At 45.3% G+C, this 16,916-nt stretch overlaps 1 protein-coding gene across 2 annotated transcripts in view; it reads right to left on the minus strand.

The window, feature by feature from the left end:
- The window catches only part of ADCY3 (adenylate cyclase 3), a 237,413-nt gene that overhangs the window by 172,927 nt on the left and 47,570 nt on the right, over positions 1-16,916 (minus strand). The window contains exon 1 of one of the 2 annotated variants that reach the window (XM_068280079.1): positions 13,861-13,909. The exons of the other annotated variant lie outside the window; for it this stretch is intronic. Coding sequence (XP_068136180.1) covers positions 13,861-13,878 — 18 coding nt within the window. The 5' untranslated portion in view covers positions 13,879-13,909. Of the gene's footprint in view, positions 1-13,860; positions 13,910-16,916 lie in introns of those variants that run through there. 2 annotated transcript variants of the gene reach the window in all.

Genomic DNA, 16,916 nt, shown 5'->3' on the forward strand with positions numbered 1-16,916 from the left:
CTGTAACCGTACCAAGTGTGGACCGAGCCTTAATCTTTTAGCCTTCACTGATCTCCAATGGCCCATTTCTTGAAATTAGGGATGGTATAACCCGGAGCGAAATTAGGTAGCTTGGTAAGAGGCGTCAGTGGTGTGTTACTTACTTCCATGCCATTTTAAAGAGGTGTTCACTTTGTGTCATACTAACAGGGTCTGTGCGACAGTAAGAGTTATTGGGTCCAGCAGATGTCATTGAGACTGAGGTAGCCAAACCAGTTCTTTTAACGGCTGTTTCAAGAGCATAACTAGACGGGGCAGTCCCCTCGACCGCAGGGGGTGCCCAGAATTATGGGGGACGAAACTACTACTTCACCTCCTGATAAAAGGGGTCCAGCCTTACAATTCAGATGTTTTTGTGGCTACACTTGTTATGGGTGTGAAAATTATGTTTTAATACCCTTGCAAAGATAACCCTCCAGGCTGTGAGGGTCACTAGGGGTTGGTAAGGAAAGGGTGTGAACATTGGGGGAAAGTTTTGCTGGGGGACAGTTTCATTACAGGTTTGTTCTAAGCAGACCTATTTCTTGGGTCTATTTCATGCGACGCCCAGTAATACATAGTGATATTTGACATACCCAGGCCTCATCTGACTTTTTTTCTGTATAAGGCGTCTTTCTTGTTGTTTAGTCGCTATTCGGCCACGTCCAACTCTTCGGGATACAATGGACCACAGGACACCATGCCCCTCTATCCTCTATCCTAGCACAAGAACACAAAGTGAGATAATGCTTCCATTTCTACCCCTATCTACATGCCAGGAGGGAATGGGTCCTGATACCATGATTTTAGTTTTTTTTTAACCTGTAGCCTTAGGTCAACTTTTGCACTTTCCACTTTCACCCTCATAAAGAAGATTCTTAATTCCTCTTCACTTTCTGCGATAAAAGTCATTGTCTGTATATCTGAGGTTGTTGATTCCCCTCTCCTGCCTAGCAATGTTATGTTTAGAGATTACCATCTTTCAAGGACAGAGTCTATGGAGGGTAATAAAGGTTGGAAAATTGCAAAAGAAAAGTGGTGTTCAAAGGACGGATGAAGTTGGTACTGTCTGACAGATATATTTTGCCCCTTTAAGGCGAATGCTTTCTGCAATATTAAACCTAGAGGTCAAGAAGGATGTCAAATGACCTAACAGACTATAGGAGGCTGGAAGGTAAGTAAACATTTACTTTTTTTTTGGCCAATTCAGGTGTTCTTTAACTTACATTTGAATTTCCCCTGATCTTTGTTCATTTTGTAACTGTGTTTGAAGTCCTTACCTGAAGCAATTACAACTGCCAATAGTTGGCTTTTCAAATAAAATATAATGAAAAGAAAAGAAAAAAGACAAGTTCCCGAACACTATGCAAAAACACAGAAAGGGGCCTCTAAGATGAGATATTAGTAGGACGTGTACTACATTATATGTAACCTTGTTTATCTCATCATGGTCTTGATTAACCAGGCACCAGTGAAATGAATGTGCACTGTAATGTACATTGCGTGCACATTGCTAATATAATGTCCGTTGCGCATGCTGAATCCCGGGTAAGGTAGGATCCAAATTTGCAAAATAACTGCATGCGCGTTGGCAAAATGTGTAATCACACAAGATGATTCTCTATTGGAGCACACATGTTTGTTAAAGAGGCCCTGTAGTGACATATAGTAAAACACAGTCAATTATTTAGGATACCCACTTTTATGGTAACTTCCTATAGCTATATATTGCTGTATATTGGTATGTAACCCCACCCCAGGCTGATTAGAGATGCAGAATTCTTCCCCCGGAGCATTCTGGGAGACCAGGGTCTTGATTCACTAAGCCGCGCTGCTGAAGCAGGGCAACTTAAATTGAGCAGCGCGAGTTAAAAATCCTGTGCACAGCATCAGGGTGGGAGTAAAGGAGCGGCCGATACTTAGAAAGGAGCGGGCGTAAGTTATCGGCGCAGGCTACGCAAGAACTACAACGTGTAGCACGCGCACAGGATTTTAAACTCGCGATGCTCAATTTAAGTAAAGGTCCAGGTTTATTTTCTACTGGCTTAAAGCAGATCCGAGATGAAAAACTAACTATAACAAGTAACTTGTCTATATATCTTATCTAAAGTTTAGATAGTTTACACAGCAAATCTAGCTGCAAACAGCTTTAATAGAATATGATTATTTCTTCCTGTGATACAATGACAGCAGCCATGTTGTTTGTAAACATTACACAGAAGCAGGCTTATCTGCATCTTGAGCAAAAAAAACCTAATTCCTCCCTCCTCCCCTCTGCCTCTGAAATCTCTGGCTAGTAATACCTCCCCCTCCTCCTGCCAACACTGAGCTCCCTAGAGCCCTTGCTACTGTCTAAAAGTGCCTTGGCTCTCTGAAAACCTGTGGGCGTGGCTTCTTTAGTTTATAGGGAATTAGAGTATTAAAACAAAAAGTATTTGGCTTGAGGAATGCCCTATAAACAATAGGAAAGGAACACAAATATGCAATGAGTAAAAGTTCATCTTAGATCCACTTTAAGAACTAAAAGTAAAGAAACATTCTGCAGAGCTGCACTTGACAGTGATAGTAAAGATGGCACCACCTATGGTACATTTCAGAATTTAAATCAGGTTAAGGTAAGATCTTACAATGCGCAAACACAGACTAAGTACTCTATAAATAAATATAGTAAAACCGCATGCGATCTGCCTGGACAGCGAGAAGGTGTCGGCTCACTGATGGTGAGTGACACGCAGTGTAAAACACACACTATACCTGACCAATCATCCACAGTGATTTCCAAGTGTGGTCCCTTCCTAAGCCAGGCAGCTAGCACTTCCATATATGGCAGCAGGCTAACAATGGCAGCCTCCTGATTTCCCTCAATACAGGTTTCCTTGAGAGCGCTGAGAATGATGACAGCATCCCATCACCTTTCCTAGAAGTCTGCTAATGATTTCACGGTGTATGAGTCACTCCATACATCTGCTATCACTGCGCCTCTCAGGGGATCGCTATAATGTGAAGACTGGTTGGGGGAATCTTATAAAAGCCATTTGCTAATTAACTGCAGGGGAAAAAAATACAGTTCTGCTTATAACAGATGCCTGTGTAAATAGTAAATATTTACAAAGCACATCTTAAAGCAGCAGAGACAGCCATACTATCCCAGGTAAAAAACACACATATATAAGTAGATAAATACTTGCTCTACTTACATAGCATATGTATTATACTGTCCACTTTTGATTACAGTGAATTTTATATAATAAACTAGCTGATTGCCCGGCGTTGCCCGGGTATGTATTTGACTGGTGTTGGCTCTGCATACTTTTTTTTAACCCTAACACACAAACACTCACTGACCAAGTTTGTGAGCTTTGCGACCTTTGGTATCAATAATTTGCATTGAAATGATAAAATCTGATGGGTTGTTTGTGGCTCCACCCCCTTTTCTGAATTTCAACCCAGTCACCCAATGACCAACTGTACCAGGTTTGAGGCCTGTGCCATTAACAGTTCAAGAATGGTAGCAATTAAATATTCCCCTTGAAAAGCAATAGGTGAAGTTTGATTCACTTTTGTAGGCTCCACCCACTTTCTCAATATTAATCCCAGTCACCCAGTGACCAACTGTGCAAAGTTTAAAAACCCTGTCATTACCTGTAAGAATGGCTTGAGTTTACATTTTCCCAGTGAAATTTGTATTTGTCTCCACCCACTGATGACCCGGCGTTGCCCGGGTATGTATTTGACTGGTGTTGGCTGCGCCCACTTTCTAACCCTAACACACAAACACTCAATGACCAAGTTTGTGAGCTTTGGGGTCCTTGGCATCAATAATTTGAATATTCCCATAGAAATTAAACAAATCAGATGGGCGGAGCCACAAACAGCCTCTCTCCAGCATTTGAACCCCAGTCACCCAATGACCAACTGTAGCATTTTTCAGGCATCTGCTATTAACAATGTAAAAATGGCAGCAATTTAAATATTCCCCTTGAAAATCAACAGGTGAATTTTGAATATCTGAATATTAATCTCAGTCACTCAGTGACCATCTGGGCAAAGTTTGGGAACCCTGCCATAAACAGTGTAAGAAGGGCTGCAGTTTACACTTTCCCAGTGAAATTTGTTTTTGGCTCCGCTCACTTTTTTGTAACCTGTACACAAAGTTACTACTCAATACCCAAGTTTGTGAGCTTTGGGGTCCTTGGCATCAATAATTTGTATTTTCCCATGAAATGAAACAAATCTGATTCACGGTTTGTGGCTCTGTCCCCTTTTCTGAATTTGAACCCCAGTGACCCAATGACCAACTGTACCAGGTTTGATGCTTGTGCCATTAACAGTGCAAGAATGGCAGCAATTTTAATATTCTCCTTGAAAAGTGACATGTGATTTTTGATTGGCATTTTTAGGCTCCATCCACTTTTCTGAATATTAATCCCAGTCACCCAGTAACCAGCTATGCTAAGTTTGAGAACCCTGCCATTAACAGTGAAGAAGGGCTGCAGTTTACAATTTCCCAGAAAAATCTGTTTTTAACTCCACCTACTTTTTGTAACCTGGACACACAGTCACTACTCAATGACCAAGTTTGTGAGCTTTTGGGTTCCTGGCATCAAAATGTGCTAATGGAAGCAGTTTATCCAGCAAAGAAATCTGGCTGTGTTTGGCTCCGCCCCTTTACTGAATTTGAACCCCAGACACTTAACGACTGACTGTAGCAGGTTTGAGACCTCTGCTATTAACAGTGTGAGAATGGCTGCAGTTTCAATATTCCCCTTGAAAATGAATAGGTGAATTTTGATTGGCTCTTGTAGGCTACACCTACTTTTCCGAATATTAATCCTAGTCCCCCAGTGACCAGCTGTGTGAAATTTGAGAACCCTGCCAATAACAGTGCAGTTTACATTTTCCCAAGTAAAAAGTTGTTTTTGGCTGCACCCACTATTTCTAATCTTGACATACACTCACTTAATGACCAGGTTTATGAGCTTTGGGGTCCTTGGCATCAAAAAGTTGCATTTTACCATTGAAATTAAACAAATTGGCTGTATTTGGCCCGCTTCCTTCAGAATTTAAACCCCAGTCTCCCAGTGACAGACTGTAGCAGATTTTAGGTCTCTGTCATTAAGAGTGCATGAATGGCAGCAATGTAAATATTCCCCTTGAAAATCAAAAGGTGAATTTTGATTGGCTGCTGTAGGCTCCACCCACTTTTCTGAATATAAGTCCCAGTCACCCAGTGGCCAACTGTGTCACGTTTGAGAACCCTGCCAATAACAGAATGGCTGAAATCAATCTAACAAATCTAATTGGCTGTTTGTGGCTCCACCCCTTTAGTGAATTTGGACCCCAGTCACCCAATGACTGACTGTATCAGGTTTGAGGCCTCTGCCACTAACAGTGTAAGAATGGTAGCAATGTGAATATTCCCCTTGAAAATCAATAGGTACATTTCGATTGGCAGTTGTAGGCTCAACCCACATTTCTGAATATTCATCCCAGTCACCCAGTGGCCAATTGTGTCATGTTTGGGAACCCTGCCATGTTAAAAATTTAGTTGTTGGCACCGTCCACTTTTATTAGTTTAGTTTATCAGCTTTGGGGTCCTTGGTATCAATACTTTGTATATTCCCATTGAAAAATAAACAAATATGGCTGTTTGTGGCTCCGCCCTCTTTCTGAATTTCGACCCTAATCACCCAGTGACCAACTGTACCAGGTTTGAGGCATCTGCTTTTAACAGTATAAGAGAACGGTAGCAGATGAAATATTCCCTTTGAAAATCAAAAGGTGATTTTTTTATTGGCTGTTGTAGGCTCCACCCACCTTCCAAAATCTTAATCTCAGTCACCCAATGACCAACTGTGCAAAGTTTGAGAACCCTGCCATTAACGGTGTAAGAATGGCTACAGTTTATATTTTACCAATAAAAGTTGTTTTGGCTCCGCCCACTTTGTGTAACCTTGACACACAGTCACTCAATGGCCAAGTTTGTGAGCTTTCAGGTTCCTGGCATCAGAAAATGTGTGAATGGAAGCAGTTTATCCACCAAGGAAATCTGATTGGCTGTATGTGGCCCCACCCCTTTAGTGAATTTGGACCCCAGTCACCCAATGACCGACTGTAGCAAGTTTGAAGCCTCTGCCATTAAAAGTGTAAGAATAGCAGCAGTTTAAATATTCCCCTTGAAAATCAATAGGTGAATTTTGATTGGCTGTTGTAGGCTCCACCCACTTTCTTGAATCTTAATCGCATTCGCCCAGTGACCAACTGTGGCAAGTTTGAGAACCCTACGATTAACAGTCTAAGAATGGCTGCAGTTTACATTTTCCCATTTAAAATGAACGGCTGAAATTTGATTGGCTGTTTTATGCTCCGCCCACTTTTCCTGGATTTGTAACCTTGGTCACCAAGTGACCACCTGTGCCAAGTGTGGGGACTCTGGCTTGATTACTGTGAGAATGGCAGCCTTTTACATTTTTTCCATTGACTTGAATGGGTGAAATCTGATTTGCTGTTTGTAGCTCCGCCCACGTGTGCAGGGGGGCCGCGAGACCCCCAGAACATATCATCCCAGGTAGTAAGGGATCTGTGTACCAAGTTTCGTTCAAATCGGTCAAGGCATTTTCGAGTGATCGCGGAACATACACACACTTACACACACACATACACACATACATACATACATCCGATTGTATATATATTATATATATATATATATATATATATATATATATATATATATATATATATATATATATATATATATATATATATATATATATAGATAAAGAGAAAACTGTTCCAGGCGTTTTCCATCTTTACTGCCTCTGACTGAAGCCCATCCTGATGTAATTTCCACCCTTAAGCCTCGTTCACATTGCGTCCCGATCTCATTAGCATTCATGCTGGGCGTTTTTTGCCACAATTTTTTTTTTTGCGATTCCTGGCGCTTACGTGGGTGGTGCATTTTTATTAAAAGAGCTTCTCTAAGCGCTTTTCCAGAGCTTTTTTTTCATTTACTCCCTGACGCAAGTCAGGAAGTGAGCTCTTTGACCCAGAAAACAATAAATACAATGTACTTATTCTTAAAAACGAGAATGCAATTGTGCACAAAGCGATTTTGTGATTTTGCGTTTTTACTATACCGTCCATTGAGGTGGAATCACCTCAAAAAAGGTACAGGCACCGCTTTGCTGAGTGGACCGCAAACTAACCGCTCAGCTGTGAACTCTCTCGTAGGGAATCATTGCACAAGCGTTTTTAGGGCGATTTTGAAAATCCCCTGCGCTTGAAAAAACGCCCTTAGTGTGAACGAGCCCATACTCTTTTTTTTCTCCTTCCTGAAATAGTGTATGTTTTGCCAGACCTCTTCCCCATTGAGTTCTAAAACTGCACTGTCATATCTAGCTTGCTTTGTAAGCATGTGAGCACAGCATAGATCGTATTTCAGCAGCTTCTGCAGAGGGGTGAGGTGTATTTCTCTTCTCAGACTCCAGTCCCACTGAACTTCCCTCAGCCAATCAGTAAGGATCAGGAATGTGGGATGGGAGATAACAAGCCTCCATCTCCCAGGCAATGTAACAGAACAGAGCAAGCTGACTGAGATAAGATTCATTACAGCAGACATTTATGATTACATTGGAATGCTTGCCATGCAGGGTCAGGATGTGGACTACATAATAAACACAGAGCAGTTGGTAAATTGGAATTTGATTTTATGGATGACAATCCTGCTTTAGGCCTGGAACCCACTGAAATCAGCAAACGCAAAACGCAACCGCTAGCGTTTTGTCTGAGCGGTTTGCAAGCGGATTCATGCGCGTTTTTGGTTGTGTTTTGCAACATTGTATTTTTTTGCCCAGCGGGTGCGTAGCGTTTTGCGTTTTGCGTTTTTATCCTGATTGGTCCTGTGAATTATTTTTCATTTTGTTACAGTGTGCTGAACCGCAAAACGCTAGCAAAACCGCTCAGTTTAGGTTTTGCTGAGCGTTTCTGCTAGCGTTTCAATACTTTACATTGAAGCGCTAATGCTCCCAAAATGCTGCAGGTCCTGCGTTTGCGTTTCTGGGAAACGCAAACGCTCCTGTGGAAGTTGCCCCATCCATTAACATTAGCCCAGCGTTTTGGCAAACTGCTAGCGTATCGCAGTGCTGCCAAAACGCTGCCAAAAGCGCTCCTGTGGGTTCCAGCCCTTAAAGGGTAGCTGCACGTACAACATACAGGTAGCCACGATATCTGCCACAGCCTTGAAGGCGGTACCTGAAGCAGGTAATCTGGGCCCCTGTTTGCTTCGGTAAAATGGACACTGCATAGACTTCAATGGTAACTGCTGCTATAGGGGCGCCCAGGGGGTAATTGGGGCAGCACCCGATAGATTTTAGGCAGCGCAGATATTTGCAGGAGAAATGCAGTTTTGATGCTCCTCTAAGTGTTTTAGTGATCTGTTTCTGATCATTTGCAAATTGCAAGATGCAAGGACATCTGCAAAAAAAGACAAATGTTTTAAGCCAAGTACACATTGGAGACTGATGCAGGGGTGTAACTAGAAGTCCCCGGGCCCCCCTGCAAGAATTTGAGCGGGGCCCCCCCCCACCCTGGGGCCCGCTCATGGCCGTTTTTGGGGGGGCAGGAGGGGTCGCAGCATGAGGGGAGAGCTTTGCACATCAGCGGGGAGGGGGGGGAAGAGCCCCCCCCCCCTCACCTCGGGCTCTCCCCTCTGCGCTCCCCTCCTGCATATATGTAGGTGTCAGCAGCGGCGGCAGCAGCAACAATTACCTCCATTCACCACCAGAGGTCTCCGATCTGCAAGGGCTTCACATTACTTCCTGTTTTAACAGGAAGTAATGTGAAGCCCTTGCAGATCAGCAGCCTCTGTGGTGAATGGAGGTAATTATAGCTGCTGCTGCCGCCGCTGCTGACTGTTAGATGCAGGAGGGGAGCGCAGAGGGGAGAGCCTGAGGTGAGGGGGGGGATGTTCCCCCCCCTCCCCGCTGATGTGCAAAGCTCTCCCCTCATGCTGCTGCGACCCCTCCTGCCCCCCCAAAACGGCCGAAAAAGGCTGCTTCCCCTATTGTTACGCCAGTGGACTGATGTCACCCATCGGAGATCAGCAGCAGATCCCTTGGGCTACATCACTGGGCCAGGGTGCACACTAGGGTTGCCACCTTTAGGGTAAAAAAATACCGGCTTGTGGGTGTGGCCTGAGGGTGTGGTCTAAAAGTGGGAGTGGTTTGTCACGGACTTTTTACAGGACAACTGACCTGAGAGGGATATGGAGGCTGCCATAATTTATTTACAAATACAAATTTCCTGGCTGTCCTGCTGATTCTCTGCTTCTAGCCATAGCCCCTGAAAAAGCATGCAGATCAGATTTTTCTGACTTAAAATCAGACAAGATTAGCTGCCTGATTTTTTCGGGTGTTTGATGCAGACATACTAATGCCAGAAAGCTCAGCTGGAGAGCCAGGCAACTGGCTTTGTTTAAAAGGAAATCAATATGGCAGCCTCCTTATCCCTTTCTCAGGTCAGTTGACCCTTAATGCTAGGTACACACTATACAATTTTCTGACTATTTCCAACAGGTCCAATCTGATTTCTGATCGATTTTCTGATTGACTTTCTGTTCACTTCTATGGAAAATCGGAAATCAGATCGGAAATAGTCAATCTGACAGTAAAAAAGTCAGAAAATTGTATAGTATGTACCTAGCATTAGGCTCGCTCTGGGTCTCTTAGAGGCAGCATTAAAGGAACCTAAAGTGAGAATGATATGGCTTTTTCCTTTTAAAACAATACCAGTTGGCTGACTCTCCTGCTGATCCTGTGTCTCTAATACTTTTAGCCACAGCCCCTGAACAAGCATGCAGATCAGGTGCTCTGACTGAATTCAGACTAGGATTAGATGCATGCTTGTTTCAGGTGTGTGATTCAGCCACTACTGCAGCCAGAGACATCAGCGAGGCTGCCAGGCAACTGGTATTGTTTAAAATGAAACATCCATATCCCTCTCAGTTTATGTTCCCTTTAAAGTGCAATTGTGTTGTAGAGGTGGCACACCTTACCCTGATATGGGTGCTGTAGCCTGTAGATGTTGAGCCCAAACATCCAAAGTCATAACAAGCAAAGAAAGTCCAGGTTAGCACACCATTGGAAGATTCAGGTTTCTTCAATTTATTGCTTCATAAGCACATAGATATGACAATTGTTTCGGGGCCAACAACGGGTCCCCTTCTTCAGATAGTGCAAACTATTGTTTGCACTATCTGTAAAGTGGGCCCGTTGTTGGCCCCGAAACAATTGTCATATCTATGTGCTTATGAAGCAATACATTGAAGAAACCTGAATCTTCCAATGGTGTGCTAACCTGGACTTTCTTTGCTTGTTATGTTCCCTTTAAAGAGTAACTGTTAGGCATAAAATGTGAAATCTATTTTCTATTTTAGCCTATTGCATACACAAAAAGGATGGTAATAAGGCAATGCAAAAAGTTAAAATCCTTCTTACTTTTTTCCCTAAGAGGTTTTTCTCTCCCCATGCCTGCAGGACACAAGGCCGCAGAACAGAAATGACAGGCAGGCTGATTGGCTAAAGCCTCTGTCAATCACCTCTCTGCTCTGCAATTGGCCGCCTGCTCTCCCCTTGTCTGCGGCGGTTGTAGCCGCTGTAAGAGCGCACGGAGGGGGGCCAGAGGCTATCTCCTCTCACTGTCCTCTGCCCCCCTCCTCCAGTGTGATGTCCGCGCCCCCCCCCTTCTGCCGCCCGCCGCATTATCCTTCTTCCCCGCACAGAACTTTGGGGAAGGATAAAGGCAGCGCACAGACTCCAGGAATAATGTTCCCAGGCGCTGCAGTTCCCCCGATACTCTCTGCACTGCCACCGGTGGTAGTGCAGAGAGTATGGGGGGAACTGCAGTGCTTAGATCTATTGTTAAGCGAGTCTTTGCCAGCTGCAGCTTTTCCTCCCCGCTGTGCTGAGGATAAGTGCGGGGCGGAGGGGGGTGCGGGGAGGAGGGGGTGCGGGGAGGGGGGAAGAATATACCCGGAGGAATCAAGATGGCCCCTGCCATGAAAAGGATGACCCTTTATTTATACTATCTAATTATATTGAAGGAAACCGTGGACAGTGCAACACATCTGTTATGTAAGTAGAGGAAGTATTTATCTACTTACATAAGTGTTTTCTTTGATGGGCATGTTTTTGCTAATAGTGCCTCTTTAATAGGTGTATTTATACTTACCTGGGGAGCTTCCTCCAGTCCTATGAGGTGCCTGGGTTCCCTCGCCAGCTGCTTCATTCACTTGATATGCTCCCCCAGTAATATCTGGCTGGCCGCGTTCTTCTGTGTCATGCGTCTACCCCTGTAGTGCTCCCGTAGCGGAGAGCATTACGCACCTGTTCAGTAGCAGCCGGGCCACATATATGCAGAAGCGCATGGCTGGCCGTGATTGTTCAGATTACCGGGGGGGGGGGGGGGAGAATATCAAGTGAACAGAAAGGCTGCGAGGAAGTCCACACACCTCATGGGGCTGGAAAGTGCCCCAGGTAAGTATAAATACACCCCATAATAACATTTCAGGTACACTTTAACCTCCTTGTGACCGCCTAACGCCGATGGGCGGTTGCAAGGTGGCCCCCCCAGGACCGCCTAATGCCGATTGGCATCAAGCCCTGGGGGAGGAGATTACGCTGAATGATGGAGCGGAGTTCCGAGACCAGCCTGCTTGCGTACAATCGTAGGCGGCAGGCTGTTACACATAAAAAAAAATTAGTTTATTTACATGTACAGCCCTGCGATCGATCTACTGCAGCGCTGTATGGGGGACAGCTCTGTCACTGAGCTGTCCCCTCGAGCGTGCCACAAGAAGATCCCTCTCATAGGCCTATGAGAGGTGATCAGCTCTGATTGGCTCTCCGGGGGTAGGGAGGGTAGCAGAATTATTTAAATAAAATACGTGATTATATTAAAAAATAAAAAAAATAAAACTAATTACAAAAAATAAATCTCAGTAACAATCAGATGCCACCAACAGAACGCTCTGTTGGTGGCAACAAAAGGGGGGCAAGATTCAATTGTGTGCTAAGTTGTATGGCCCTGCAGCAAGCTGCGGTGGCCTGAGTTGTAAAAACAATAGCCTGGTCACTAGGGGGATGTAAGCCTGTGATTACTGTAGGGAGCAAAAAGGAAAAAAGAGTTGAACTTACCCGGGGCTTTTAATGGTCCCCCACAGATGTCCTGTGCATGGGTAGCCACTCACCGATGCTCCGGTCCCCCGCAGACCTCCTGTGCACGCGTAGCCACTCACCGATGCTCCGGTCCCCCGCAGACCTCCTGTGCACGCGTAGCCACTCACCGATGCTCCGGTCCCCCACAGACCTCCTGTGTACGCGTAGCCACTCACCGATGCTCCGGTCCCCGCCGGTTCACTTCCGGACCTTTCAAGTCGGAAAACACTGCGCCTGCGAGGCCTTCTCTTCACTCCCACTGATGTCTCCGGAGTGTACTGCGTAGGCACAGGCCATACTGTGCTTGCGCAGTACGCTCCCGTGATGTCAGCGTGGAGAAGGTCGTGCAGGCGCAGTGGCAAATAACGGGAAGTAACCGGTGGCAGGGACTGGAGCATCGGTGAGTGGCTGTGTGGGCACAGGACGTCTGCGGGGGACCATTAGACGCTCCAGGTAAGTCTAACTCATTTTCCCCTTTGCCCCCTACAGTACTCCTTTAAGCGGTTAAGAGAAGGGGGGTCAGGTCTGTCAGGGACAGGTTGGGGGGGGGGGGTTTATGGCAGGACAACGAACCTCGAGGGAGCGTGGAGGTGTATTGCCCATGCTTGCTATGGGGGTAAGGGAGGGGGTGTTACACTGAAGGGGGGGGGATGCAGTTATTCATAAGGGAAACATTCTCTCAATACATACACATGCACTATATACATACACCCACATGCTCTATGTACATACATACATACATACATACATACACACACACTATATAAATACACACATGCTCTATATACACACACACATTCTCTACATATACACACATGCGCAGATCACATCACACACACGGTCTGTGTATATATACACACATACTCTACATATACACACACACACTCTTCATACATACATACATACATACATGCATACACACTTAGGGCCCGTTCACACTGCACGCGTTTCCAGCCGCGTTTTGGAAACGCGTGCAGGTGGCCAAAACGCACGACATCAGACATTGCATAGAGTGCAATGTCTGATGTTCACACTGCATGCGTTCCGGACCTGTGCGGTCCGGGAACGCATGCTGCACTCAGATTTTGCAAAAACGCGTGGCTGTCCCATTCACTTTCAGTGATGGGATCAGCCACGCAACGCACACAAACGCGGATGGCCATGCGTTCGTACGCGTTGCGGTCCGCACGCGTTCCGCACGCATGGCCATCCGCATTTCTGATCTGAACGGGCCCATACTCTATACACACATACTCTACATATATACACACGCAGATCAGATCACACACACACACACACACACACACACACACACACACACACACACACACACACACACACACACACACACACACACAGATCCCAGAGACACACACACACACACACACACAGATCCCAGAGACACACACACACACACAGAGATCCCGGAGACACACACACTATATGCATACACATCTGCTTTATACACACACAGATCCCAGAGACACACACACTATATACATACACATCTGCTTTATACACACACAGATCCCAGAGACACACACACTATATGCATACACATCACGTCACACACATGCCATACATGTACACACATTGCATCCATCCATACACACAGCAGTGACAGCACCTCTCCAAGTAGCAGCATCTCCTGTCCTAGCTGCAGCTGCACGTGTGTCTCTCCTTCTCTCTGGCCTTCTGAAGTCTCGGGGAGGGGGAGGAGCAGGACATTCCTCTCCTCCACACTGTGTATCAGTGTACTCAGCTCCGCAGTCGGCTGTCACAGGGAGCTGCACATTAAACAGGAGGGAGGGGGAGAACAGCCTGTAGCCTCCTCTCAGTTGTTAGAAGTATTATTGTAACAGACCAGGCGTCTCCCCCTCTGCTCTCCTGGAACAGTCCAAATTACCGGCTGGATACATTGCCGGTAAAAACATTTTTCCGGCACAGGCTTTTTAATTAATTTTACGGCTGTGCCGGGGGAATACCGGCCGGGTGGCAACCCTAGTGCACACACACGTCAGCTGTGTAGCTGACGACACGCTGTGTTGCTATACGGGGGGGGGGGGCAAGAGGACAACGGAGGTACGACGAGCAGCGCGCACAGTCTGCTTCCTGAGATCAAATAAAGCAGTGTCTGGGCAGCCAAGGTGCAGAGCTTGGAGCGCCTAAAAGATTGATATTATAGGCGCTCCAAGCTCTGCCCCGTGGCTACCCAGACACTGCTTTATTTGATCTGCGGAAGCGGACTGTGCTCCACAAAACGCTTTATTGTTTTTGTGTCTGATTAAAATATTTTTCTTATATTGGCATTGCCCTTCTTCTTAGAGGTAAGCCATTTTATATTTATTACATCCATGGTTATTTTCTTCCTCCCAGTGATATTGTTTACAGCCCCCTAGCTACTAGAGTTTGCTGTCAATTGTTTGTTTTCTGGAGACAAAGAACCCGAGTGGGGACGGGATTGTGTGTGTTTCCTGTATCCGTAGGAAGTCTTGGGACTCCTCTGGACTACACACCTCCCCACAGGTAAACATAACAGCTCCCTGCACTGCTCTGCATAGCTTGCCAGGCTTAGGAGGGAGGCACACTTCCCTAGAAGCAGAAAAACATGCAGCCCTGAAGCCAAATACATTTTCACTTTATGCGGTTGCTAGAAGCAGAGCCACAACAAGGTCCTCCAGCACCCAAGGCTGAGACACCAAAGTGCACCCCTCCATCCCTCCCACCCCAGCCGTCACACACTGATTGCTATTAGACTAAGAGGCACCCCAGGGCCCCCAACACCTTAATATCTAGTTATCTGGCTTGCAGTCCCTGCCATGTATCCCCTTTTCTTATTTCTCTCTGCTTCAAACATAATAGGGGAATGATAGCTGAGTGAGATGTGTGCCCCCTCCTATATTGAGCCCTGATGCTGAAGCCTCTCTCACCGCTGCCTTGGCCCAGCCCGGACTAGAAAGTTAAATACTGTGGGCGTAAGCGAAAAAAACAAACTGCACAACATGTCCCCATTCAAAAACAAAATAGGTGTTCAAATGACAACCTGCATGATAGTTGTGCAGGTTGATCCACCGGATCAGTTGGTCACGTGGTTGTTTGCCTGCCATACACACGCCCAACTTATCTTCCAACAGACCAAGTTTAGATGACAGTTGGGCTTGGGCAGATTGTTTGGATGTGTGTACGAGCCTTTACACACCATGAATACAAACAAGTTTGTTCACAACTTCCTTTTACAGACACAGCATGCAGAAATACCTCTGCTACTAAATACATGCTGCCACCTTGTGGTTATAGCTGGTGATGCATCTTATACACATAATAGACTGTTGTTGCTAAATACACAATCCAACAAAATCACAGGAACCTTTTTATACTAGTGCCATCCATTTGGACTGCAATCCAATTTTTTTCCTGATCACAATTGTCCTGCCTGCCCCATTTTTAGTGCATTTGTACTTCTGTTGTAGCAAAAGCGGCAAAATGCAATGTCAGAAAAATCGCATGTAAAAAAAAGTTTACAATTTGCAGTAAAAAAACCATCGTATATATTGTACACAACCCTGAGGTTCTGTCTATCTAAGGCCTTGTTCACATCGCGTGTCCTTCCGCGTTGGGCTGTTTGAGGTGTCTTTTTTTCCGATTCCCGGCGCTTGGGTGGGCGATTTGTTTTTGTGCTTAGCGATTTTCTAAGCGTTTTTTACGAGCGGTTTTGTAACTCTTTGATCCATAAAACAATAAATACAATGTATTTATTCTTAAAAAAAACCAAACGCAATTAGGGATGGTCGGAAATTCCAATTTCCGATTCCGTGGTAAATCCGCATTCCGCCATTGCCAAATACTGATTCTGCTAGCAATTTCCGCATTCCAATGCGGAATTTCCGCCGGAAATCTCGGAAATTCCGCCCGACTTTAACATCGATTTTCTCAAAAACTATAAGGTCTTTTTGAAAACTTTTTTTTGCATCTTGTTCAGGAGATTCTATTTAATAAACCCTGGAAATGGTGTTTCTAGGACTTACGGGGGCTTTGCTATTAACCGCTAAAGTCGGTGGATTTTTACTGTAATGTAAATGCGGAAAATAGGCAGATGCAGATTTTCTGCATTTTACATAACAGTAAAAATCCGCCGACTTTAGCGGTTAATAGCAAAGCCCCCGTAAGTCCTAGAAAGGCCAAATTTTCAGGGTTTATTAAACAGAATGCCCTAAACAAGATGCAAAAAAAAAGTTTTCAAAAAGACCTTATAGTTTTTGAGAAAACCGATGTTAAAGTCGGGCGGAATTTCCGCGATTTCCGGCGGAATTTCCGTGATTTCCGGCGGAAATCCGCCTAATGTACTTGCATTACCGATTTCCGCATTCCGATGCGGAAATGCAATTTCCGATCGGAATTTCGGAAATTGCATTTCCGCAGAATCCGAATGAGCATCCCTAAACGCAATCGCTGCACAAAGCGATTCTGTGAGCGTTTTGCGTTTCTCCTATACTTTCCATTGAGGTGGAATCGCCTCAAAAATGGAACACGCACCACTTTGCTAGCCGCATAGCGCACGACCCGCGCTGATATGAACATTCTCATAGACATTCATTGTTCACGAGGTCTGGGGGGCGTTTTTAAAAACCGCACACGGCGAAAAAAAGCCGAAAACGCCTGCAGTGTAAACAAGCCCTAAAGAAG

The sequence above is a fragment of the Hyperolius riggenbachi genome, chromosome 4, assembly GCF_040937935.1.
Source record: "Hyperolius riggenbachi isolate aHypRig1 chromosome 4, aHypRig1.pri, whole genome shotgun sequence".
NCBI lineage: Eukaryota > Metazoa > Chordata > Amphibia > Anura > Hyperoliidae > Hyperolius > Hyperolius riggenbachi.